At 38.3% G+C, this 11,622-nt stretch overlaps 1 protein-coding gene across 1 annotated transcript; it reads right to left on the bottom strand.

Moving 5' to 3' along the window:
• Positions 1-315: 315 nt before the first annotated feature.
• On the bottom strand, positions 316-990 carry Cldn17 (claudin 17). Its single transcript, XM_038346891.1, has one exon. The coding sequence runs from the start codon at positions 988-990 to the stop codon at positions 316-318; it is 675 nt and encodes a 224-aa protein (XP_038202819.1).
• Between the last annotated feature and the right edge of the window lie 10,632 nt (positions 991-11,622).

Here is an 11,622-nt window from a genome sequence, read left to right as displayed (position 1 = left end):
TTGCTGCCAATGAAAACTAATACTCTCCACTGACTATACACCATCATCACATGTCTATAATTGAAAATACACTTGATATTTGACTATATAAACTGGAATAAATATTGAGTCCGACGAGAGTGGACACAGTAATACACAGGATATCAGAATGTCCAAATAAGGCATTTATATTCCTGCCTCAGGTAAAAACATCAAAAGTTTCATCTCAGTTTAAACCTGCTATTAAGGTAGTTCTTTTGCCCGATGTACTCACAGTTTCTAGGAAGACTATAAAACACAGGAGCATAAGCCATCGGCTGATGTGCAAAGCAAACCCTAGACATAGCTGGTAGAGGTTTTCCTAGGCACTGTCGCCTTTCTTGGGTTATCTTTTTGTGGCACACGATACGGTGGGGCTGGATATCTGCGCCACTGTTTCTTTCTGTTGCAGCAGCAATACCCACAGAGCAGCCCCCCTCCGATGAAGAGGACAGCAGTGGTCGCCCAGCCAAGGAAGAGTGCACCTCCAAGCTCTCGTTTCTGTCCTGCGTGGATAGTTGGGTCGTAGAAATCCCTGATGATGATATTGGCGGTCCAGGACACTGGAATCAGAACGAAGATCCCAGTAAGAATGAAGAGAACTCCCGAGGTTCCCAGTAAGTATGCTTTGACCCTCTCACTGGAGCCGGTACACTGGATCTGTTTCATGCCGCAGATGCCAATAATGAGAGCAACCAAGGAAAGAGCTATAGCCACACACATGAGTGCACGTGCTGCTTCCAGGACTGGTGGGAGAGCCAGAATGGAGTTATAGAATTTGCACTGCAGTGTGACTCTAGCTTGCTGGATGCAGTTCATCCAAAGCCCTTCCCAGATCCTCTCAAAGATAATAATGTTGCTGCCAATGAAAGCTGATACTCTCCATTGAGGCAAAAGTGTTGTGCCCACAGTGCCAACCATGCCGAAGAACCCAAGAACCAGTCCAGCAATCTGAAGGGGATAGAAAGCCATTGTTTCTTCTTTGCAGATTGGTCCAGCCTAGAAGGATAGAAGATGCTCAGGATGCTGAAGGTAAAGGACTCCTCTCGTCTAAAGGAGTGTATGGTCTTCCCCACTCCTGCTTCCCATGATGTGTTAGTCCTAGTCAGCGGCAGTGACTGGGAGTAGGCTTAACCTGAAGTACTTGTTGTAATTCATGTGTGCTGTTCCCCCACACACACCTTCATTTCTGTTTGGTTTATTCACTAAGCATATATAATTCTTTCCCAGCCAATAAGAACATAGCCAGAGGTGTGTCGAGAAATACTGCCCTCAACTTTAGCATTTCTCATGTTATTATTGTCTTAGCAATGCTGTAATTAAGCACCAAAGCTTCCATTGTGCATTGCTAATTACAGAGCTAAAAACATCCATCTAAAAAGCAGTCTTATATGATAGTCTAAATACACGTGGTTAAGTCAGAACTGGAAGATACCAAAACTCTGCCAGTTTTTCAGAGAGAAAATATAAATCATTTCAGACTTTGGCCACTAGCTTCTTCTTGTGCAAGGCCTCTTTTCCAAATATTGATCAATAACTATGCCTTCTGGAGAAAGAGAAAGGTTTCGTTACATGACATTAGGATTTCTCCTAAGACTCGGGATGCTTCGGAAGCGCCCTCAGCCTGAAATTCAAATCTCACAGTTACTCTTTCGATCTTGGAAGGAGGGACCGAGAGGATTACTGCTATAATTGTTTGAACATACCAGCAATTATTCTATTAGCTGCTAAGTGGCGCCTCTCCCCCTGCTGAAACATGGTTAGCATGTAAACTTTCATTAGATGTTCCTTCAATGACAGCTTGAAATACATCATATTTATAGAAGCTGAAAGTTGACATTCCTTTTTTTTCTGGAAAAATATAAAGTTGCCCTTTGATTTGCAGTATCACTCAAAGTTCTCACTGACAACTCTTCAGAGCCAGAAGCTATTTTTGCAGTTTACAAGCTGCATTTACTAGTCACAGACTGTGAGGTCCGCAGGGTTTGGGGGCTAGGCTAGCTGTAGGATGTCTGCCCAGGGGGAAGCTTCAGGCTCATTTCCTACATCTCTTCCCTACATTTAACATAATTCAAGAGAAGGATGGAGAGATTTGTTTATGAAACATGTTCATATAAATCTGATGTTTAACACTACCCCTGTCCACTTATTTTAAATTGTTTTCAAGCAAAATTCAATTGAGATTGTTTGGAAAGTCATATGTGACTTCATCATTCTGGACTACGTTTTCCCCGGTCATTATGGTAGGGATCACGGACCTTTCTAATTCTTTATTGCATCCCTAGGGAATCATTTCAATCAAATGTGAACATGTAAGCCAGTCTTTCCCTGAGAGATACTGTAGTGTACGAATGATCTTCTATTCCAGTCAAATACAAACCAAAGAACTAATGAACGAGCCAGCATTACCAAACTTGTAGAATCTATGAGTGTTTAGAATGGGTGGTCTGTGAACGCCAACCCTACAGTGTGTCAATCATTGAGGAAGCAGATAATCCAGGTAGTTGACAGCTTCCTGTTGGCAGTCAGGAAGAAAGGCTTTGGGACCCTTTGTTCTGGGTTCTGACACACAGGTTTAACCATTCCCACCCTGCCAGGATTGGCCAACAGAATTCTGATTTTGCAACCTCCAGCTCTTCCTCGTTCCACTAGTTTTCCTCGTTTCAAAACATTTCAGCTTTTACTTCACCTTGTTGTGGAAGTGTCCAGATTGCTGTTCTTTTACAGCTGTTTCGTTTTCCCCCAGTGAGACTTTTTTGGCCCGTCTTAGTAGTAAGTACTAGTGAGAGTGTGTTGACTTAGAACACAGGGTTATGTCTTGCATATAATACTAATCTGAGAATCACGAATAGGTAAGAGCCTTTAGATTTTTGTCTGTAAAAGTCAAACCAAGCTGTCACATTGCCTTTGCTTCTGCTTTGCTTAGGAGAAGAAATTTCTTTCTTCTTAGAATGGTTAAGACCCTCATCGTCTGCCACGCGCTATGGGGATCTTGTTCCCTCATCCATTCTCTCTTTCCATTGGTTCTACCCCTCTCTTGTTCTCTGAGCTGTCCTTTAGAAAACAACCATATACAAACATCTGTTACTTTATTTTTTCGTTTAAAAAACATTTATATGGTTTTACCATAGAATTGTTATCCTTTTTCTTGTTTTTTTCTATTTTTTTATTTATTTATTTATTGCCTCCCCCCAACTCGGCCCATGACTAAATTTATAGTTTCTTTTCCTTTGATAACTTTCTTCTCCTTGATTTTATTGAGCTATACATTTTTCTCTGCTCCCATCCCTTCTTCTCCTCTGCCCCATTCAACCCTCTCCCATGGTTCCCATGTTCTCAATTTACTCAGGATATCTTGTCTTTTTCTACTTTCCATGTAGATTAGATCCACATATCTTGGAGTGCTCATTAGGGTCTCTTAGGGTCCTCATTGTTGTTTAGGTTTTATGGGATTGTGAATTGTAGGCTGATTTTCTTTGCTTTATGTCTAAAAGCCACTTATGAGTGATTACATATGATATTTGTTTTTCTGGGTCTGGGATACCTCACTCAATATGATGTTTCATAGATCTATCCATTTGCCTGCAAATTTCAAAATGTCTTTTTTTTTCCTGTGTAGTACTCCATTGTGTAAATGTACCACATTTTCCTTATTCATTCTTCAGTGGAGGGGTATTTAGGTTATTCCCAGGTTCTGGCTATGACAAACAATGTTGCTATGAACATAGGTGAGCACATGACTTTGTCGTACAATTTAGTATCCTTTGGGTATATGCCCATAAGTGGTATTGCTGGGTCTGGAGGCAAGTTACTTCCTAATTTTCTGAGAAATTGCCATACTGATATCCAAAGGGACTGTACCAGTTTGTACTCCCATCAACAATGCAGGAATATTTCCTTTACCCCACATCCTTCCCAGCATAAGTTGTCATCAGTGTTTTTGATCTTGGTCATTCTTACAAGTATAAGATGGAATCTCAGGGTTGTTTTGATTTGCATTTCTCTGATGGCTAAGGATGTTGAGCATTTCCTTAAGTGTCTTTCGGCCATTTTAGGTTTCTCTATTAAGAGTTCTCTGTTTAGGTCTGTACTCCATTTTTTATTGGATTATTTGTTCTTTTGATGACAAATTTCTTGATTTCTTTGTATATTTTAGAGATCAGACCTCTGTCTGATGTGGGGTTAGTGAAGATCTTTTCCCATTCTGTAGGCTGCCATTTTATCTTATTGACTGTGTCCTTTGCTTTATAAAAGCTTTTCAGTTTCAGAAGGTCCTATTTATTACTTGTTTCTCTCAGTGTCTCTGCTACTGGGGTTGCATTTAGGAAGTGTTCTCCTGTGCCAGTGTGTTCAAGTGTACTTCCCACTTTCTCTTCTACAGGGTTCAGTGTGGCTGGCTTTATGTTAAGGTCTTTGATCCATTTGGACTTAAGTTTTATGCATGGTGATAGATATGGATTTCATTCTTCTACATGTTGATATACAGTTATGCCGGCACCATTTATTAAATAGGTTTTCTTTTTTCCATTTGATATATTTTGCTTCTTTGTCAAAAAACAAAGTGTTTGTAGGTGTATGGATTATATAATATCTGGGACTTCAATTTGGTTCCATTGTTCCTCCTAATCTGTTTTTATGTCAATCCCAGACTGTATTAAGTACTATAGCTCTGAAGTAGAGTTTGCAATCAGGGATTGTGATACATCCAAAATTTCCTTTGTTGTATAGGATTGTTTTGGCTATCCTGGGTTTTTTGCTTTTTCCATATGAAATTGAATACTGTTCGTTCATGGACTGTGAAGAATTATGCTGGGATTTTCCTGGGCATTGCATTTAATCTCTATATTGCTTTTGGTAAGATTGCCATTTTTACTATGTTTATTCTACCTACCCAAGAGCATGGAAGATCTTTCCATTTTCAGGTGTCTTCTTCAATTTTGTTCTTCAAAGATTTAAAGTTCTTGTCATACAGCTCTTCCACTTTTTTGGTTAAACTTACTCTGAGATATTTTATCCTATTTGTGGCTATTGTGAAGGGTGATGTTTCTCTGATTTCTTTCTCGGCCCATTTATCCTTTGACAACTTTTATTACACATACACATATGTGGTTTTACAAATATATAAATGTAACCTGCTGTGACCTTTTTCTTGTTTGTATCTATTTGATTTCAAGCCTGAACACTTTGTATTAAAAAACCAGTAATGGGGATACGGGAATGAAGGGGGCTCATCTCTGTTTGAGGTTAATTCTACCTTTCTCAAAAATCGTCAGTTTCCAGTAATTCTTTTCAAATCCTCCCCTCCATGTTACTTGTCTACTTATATTGCCATTGTTCCAGCCTTGTTTTTGTACCCATTTCTAGGAGACACTGTTTCATGATGTACTTTCTGGTATTCTGTCCCTTAAAACCTTTCTGACCCCTCTTTTATGAGATTCTCTGAGCTATAGATGCAGAAGCTGTGATGTTTATGTCCACTAGGACTGGACTTCTCATGACCTGTTGACCTATTTGTGGTTTTCTGTGGTGGTCTCTATTTGTTATAAAAAGACCCTTCTTTGATGAAGGGTGATAGCTCTAATTATCTGGGGGCATAAAAGATATGATGTAGAATTTAGTTGGGGATTGGGATAGTCTAGAAAAATGGTGGTGATAGATATTTTTCTAAGGTCCATGACCTCACTAGTCCTCAGAATTTGGCCAAGTTTGTAGTAGCAGACACAATTTCCCTCCTGTTAAACATGCCTTAAGTCCTTTAGATAACTATTGGTTATTACTAACAAATGTTGCTATTGTGCCTTTTTTGGTTTCTTGTCACACATCATTGTTGTGGTTCACAGGTTTTACACCTGAGTAGGGTCAATAATTGTTTCTTTCCTTTGGCAGAATGCAAAGTGTTTTCTGGTTCCATGGAAGCTAAACCAAGGGAAGGAGGCTTTCATGGTAGATTCAACTCCAATCACCCAAGTCACCTAAGGACGCAGTAATTTCAACAATAGGGATTTCCCTTCAAACTTTGAGGAACAACTAAGAGCTAAATTAATACACATTTTGTTTTCCACACATTGGAGACTGCCTAACATCACTGATTGCCCTGTGTACTGGAAATGTGTCAGACAAATCCAAGCATCCTAGGCACTGTTGTCAATGAATTCTTTCTGTAAAGGTGACCATTATTCCTCATCTTTTTAGGAAAGAGTAAAGAACAAATTTTGGAACTAATTTTAGAGTTTTGCTGTTTTAGCTATCCATTTGGAATGGGCTTTTGAATCTCCTTTAGCTTCTGTTCTATGAAATAACATAATCACCACTGATTCATAGGGATACTTTAAAGATTAAATTAGTGTAATGTGTGTAAAATATCTGGCCTCTAGCAAACACACAGAAAATGTTTGTTTTTGATATTCAATTTATTTGTTCTTGTTATGTTATCAGGCTTACTACTTCTTTATCTTTAGCTCATTCTGCACTCTTGTTGTCAAAGGCATGGATAATCATGTCTGCTTTCTTTCAGGGTTTTATATACACCTCAATATACCTGTCATTCATATAATCTTTGTCGGGATTATCATGTGTGGCTAGAGTTTCTACTATTTTCAAACGGATTGTAATTTCTGAAGTCTTTTTATTATCATTTTTCCTTCTCACTCTTGACTGCAAGGGACATATGGACGTGCTGAGAGGGTTGCAGCAAACACCCTCTATCGTCAGCCTCCTTCAGATGTTGCCTGCAGACAAACATACACCCAAGTCACTCTTCATTCATGCGGGAAGCCCATACCCAGTGACTAATCTATCATGGAATGTAAAGGGCCAGCCTGTCAGCCCCAGACAGAGACTTAGAGTGGGTATTCCTGCTCCCGAGTTCCCTGTGGGAGTCAGACAAAGTCCTGATGACATGCATACCACACTGGACATCTCTTCTGTTCAAGTCTCTTCCTTCCTGTCTTTGCTCAGGCATTGATCTACAGGAAATACAGTATATTAATCACTGCTATGCAGCCAGAATCCAAAGCAACCGAGTCTAGTTTATTAATTGTGATTCCTATTCCAACATTGCCCTGGCCTAATTTAGCCCTTTAACATTCCATTCTGAATAATTTCAATACGGTTTACTTAAGTATTATTACCCATGGTCTAACATTTTTTATTCATATTCCATCAAAAACAAAAAACCCAAAAAACAAAACTCCAACTCCATGCTAAACTGAAACTGGAATATGTTTCTATCTCACTTCAAAATTTCCACTGGTTCTTGATAGCTCCATGGGATAAATTCAAATTCCTTGACATGACAATAATCTTTGAATTTGGTACCTGCACAAATCTAAAACCTAGTTTATGATCATACATTACTCAATCACATGTTTTACAGATTTTAAATTTTAGTGGGCACATTATTATTAAACAAGTAACTACACTAATGAATATCACTGATGCATATGTATAATGTACATTATATTACATGTTATATTTAATAAAATATGTGTTTTATATTATTTTATACTGGATATTATTCATTTTGTAAAAATAAATAATGAATAGAATGGGTCTCATCTTTCAATAGATAGAAATAATTTGTATAGGAGATAGACAGATAATTAGACAAATAGAGATAAAAGCAGGAGAACAAGTATAGGGGAAGTATTGAGGCCAATAGCAGATTGGACCAAAGGCAAAAAGAGCTTGACCAAGGGGCAAGTGAGAATCGAGGCTGGAAATGTAGGCAGGAAGTAGGCATGTAAGGCCATTTGACCACTCTAATTACCTAAGGTTAGTGAAATCCAGCTAATGATTCTAAGCATGCAAGTGGCAAGTTTAAGCCCATATTAAAATAACCAAACAAAATCACCAGTCACCAAGACAATATAGATGCTTTGACAGATGGAGACACATCAAAATGAGCATGAAGAAACCATGGAGACTACTTGAATAATCCAGATGAGAGATAATTAAATCTGTGTTAAGTAACAACAGGTGAAGGAAGATGGATCTATCTTATGTATAGGAGATTCAACTGCTCAAGACAAAAGAGATTTAAGGTGGAGAAAGGTGTCAAAGATGACTCTGTATCACCATCATGGGTCTACTTAGGGGTGGGCCACAGAAGTACAAATATCATTTTAGTAAAAAAAATATCAAGAGTTTAATTTTCGTATTTAAAATTGAGTTGTCTGTCAGCCATCCTGGCACGGGATGTAGGGAATTAGCAGTTTTAGATCTCGCAGGGGCAGTCTAGACGACATTCTTATGGATCTCCCAGGGGCAGTCTAGACTATATTCTTATGGAAGAAAGCATCATGCTTAAAGCTGTTTATTGTTAGATTGTGTCCTGCCGGGCAAACCTGACAATAGAGATGTTGGTTTACTCTGTAGTCTTGTTATTGTGAGATTTGTAATGAGTTCATAAATAATTTATTTTGAAGGTGTTTTAACTTTTCTCTGTGTAGATAGATCAGTTTTTCTCTCAATGCCTGCTTTATGTGAATAGGACTAACGGTATAAGAGTATGTGGAAAAATTATGCTCCTAAAACATTTTATCCCCTGTTTTAATTATGTTTGCTTATCAGTTACAAATAGACCTTCCCATGAAATCACTTAGGGATACTCCATAGTCTAGCCCAAGAAAACAAAAAGTAAAATGGCATAAAATTTATATACAAAATATGTACCACATGTTTTGTTTTTTGGAGCCTTCAGTTTTATGAGGTCTGTTTCTGGCTTTCTGAGAAATCACCGCACAGCTTTCTATAGTTACTGCTACACCAGTTTATGCTTCCACCAACTAAGGGTTCCTATAGCCCATCTTCCTTGATATTTGTATTTGTTGTCACTTGACTTCTTGATGGCAGCCATCTGAGTTTGGTGTGTTGGACGCTCAAAGTAGTTTCAGTTTATACTTCATCAATTGTTTTTCAGGAGTTTGGGGTAGGAATGAGACAGGGTCTCTCTGTATTGCCTTGACTGTCCTGGAACTTACCATGCAGATCTGACTGACCTCAAACTCACAGAAATCTACCTGCCTCAGACTCCACAATGCTGGAAGTCAAAGCATGGTGGTGGCCACCATGCCTGGACTATTCCCCATTTTTTATGCTACTAACCACTTAAAAAATTATTAGCCATTCCTACTTCTTTTGAGATGTCTTTGTACAAAACAACCTGTTTTAAATTGTTCCCTTAATATTTTATTGTTTCAGATCTTGGCCTAGATGAATCTTTGTGGATATTCCCTGTCAGGGGTCAAGCCAGAACGAAAATTCTCTCACTCTTAGTTATCACATCACTTGACTGAGCATTTCTTTCACTGTTCAGAATCTCTAGCTTTATGAGGTTCTATTTGTTAATAGCCTTGTTTCTTGCATGATCAGAGTCATATTTAGAATGTCTTTATGTATACTTCTCTCTTGTATAAGCCTCCATACCTTTTCTTCTAGCTTTAGGTTTTTCATAGACATTCTTGATTAGTGTGGAGTAGACTGAGAAATAATAACCTGGTTTCATTGTTTTAGATTCAGACATCCAGTTAAACCAGTACTTCTTGTACTCTCTTTTGTCCAGTGTGTGTGTGTTTGGCACCTTCCTAAACATATCAGGTAGCTGTAAGATGTGATTGTGTTGACTTACGTCTGACTTTTATATTCTATCCACTGATGCACAGGCCATATTGCGGTTTTTATTTCTATGAATTTATAACTTATGTTGGTATGGTAATGTCTCCAGTATTTTTTAACCAATGATTGGCCATTCCTAAGTCTTTTGTGCTTGCATATACATTTTTGTTTAAAATCTGTGATAAACAACATGGGGATGTTAATTGGGGTTGCACAGAATGTGTCCGTTTGTTTCTGTCAGATGGTCATTTTTACTGTGGTTATTATTTCAATCCATGAACATGGGGATCTTTCCACCCTCTAGTGTCTTTATCTACTTCTTTTTTAGAGTTTTACTTTTTCTTATAAAGGTCTTCCACCTTCATGATTAAGTTTACTGCAAAGAACCCAATTCTCCCATGCCTGGGCATGTACTCAAAAAACTCTGTATTTTACTACAGAGTCACTTGCTCATCCATGTTCATTAAGAGTCTGTACAAGACATAGGAAATTGAATTGGCCTAGATTTCTATTAACTGTTGTATGGATAATAAAACTATACCCACACACAATGAAAATGTATTCATGTGTAAAGAAAAATGAAATTATGAAATTTGCAGTGAAATCAAAGCTGCTAGAAAATTTAAGTTGAGTGAAGTAACCTAAACCCAGAAAGATAAATGCTGCATGCTTTCTCCTATATGTGAATCTTAGATTTGAATTTTAGATTTGTGTGTTCAACTTGGAATTTGTGAAGAAGCCAAGAAAGCAGAAATTGTTGGAGTGAAGCATGTCATAAGGAAATGGGGAATAGCCGAACAGAGGTGACATGAGAGTAGAGATGTGGAATACAGGGAGTAGAAAGAGTTCAGCAGGGATGGAGACTGAGGACTGGGGAGGTAAGGGGACACAGAAAGGGGGTAGACTCAATCAATGGTCTTTGAAAATGGAAATCTATTACTTTGTACAGTTACTAAAATATATAAATTTAAAATGAGTTAGAGGGGAGATATCCTGCGCAGCTAGGATATTTATTTGTGCTGCTATTTGTTCCATTGGTTATGAAACAAAAACCGCAGTGGCAGCTATAGGACACTTCCTTAGGAGTTGTCAGTCAAGAAGGCCCCAGTTGGCAAACATCATTGCCTCTAAGGCTTTAAGCTGCTAAACAAAACAAAAATCAAACCAGCAAACAACAAGTGTCCTTTTCATAATGAGTCTCATAAGCTTCTTCCTGCTAGCAGCAGAAAGAAAGCCCTTGCACTACAGAATAGAGTTTGCAACATCCACACTGTGAATTCCCAGGCATGGTGTGTCAGGTGTTCCTTGTTTATAGGAGCCAACTTTTCTAGGTACATGTGCTCAGGTCTTCAGATTTTACTTAGTGACTCCTATCATTGACTTCACATTAGAATTCATTTTGAAAAATCACTCATATTAATTTCTTCCCCCTCCCACTCTATTAAACCAAAATCTGGGTGTACACTATATCACCATAAATATTTTTAAAAATTAAAATACATAATTTCTTCCCTTTCTGTTCATGGCCATTCCTTCTCATATCTACTTTAGTTTTGTTGTTATACATACTTTGGTAGCTCAGCCATATCTCTGTAATAAGAACACACAGAAAAGACCATAGTGCTTCTTTTGTGTTGTATTTAAAATCATGCTGTACATATAACTTTATATAGCAGGTGGATTAAAACAAAGTAGTTTATTGTGGAGCCAGGCAATATCTTATTTTAAGAATCTTAGTCGATTTCAGTGTGAAGCTGAGGTTGAGAGCCACTGACTGCTATGAATAGCTTATGAATAGCTGGACTGTATATTCTTTTTTTTTGTTGTTGTTGTTGTTGTTGTTTTTCGAGACAGGGTTTCTCTCCAGCTTTAGAGCCTGTCCTGGAGCTAGCTCTTGTAGACCAGGCTAGTCTCGAACTCACAGAGATCTGCCTGCCTCTGCCTCCCGAGTGCTGGGATTAAAGGCGTGTGCCACCACTGCCCGGCTGG

The sequence above is a fragment of the Arvicola amphibius genome, chromosome 10, assembly GCF_903992535.2.
Source record: "Arvicola amphibius chromosome 10, mArvAmp1.2, whole genome shotgun sequence".
Lineage (NCBI taxonomy): Eukaryota > Metazoa > Chordata > Mammalia > Rodentia > Cricetidae > Arvicola > Arvicola amphibius.
Note: the sequence above shows the minus strand (reverse complement) of the source record. Positions and strands in the feature narration are given on the sequence as shown.

Bases quoted from the DNA above. Each gene is read 5' to 3' on its own strand.
- Cldn17 (XM_038346891.1), bottom strand. From the start codon at position 990: ATGGCTTTCTATCCCCTTCAGATTGCTGGACTGGTTCTTGGGTTCTTC.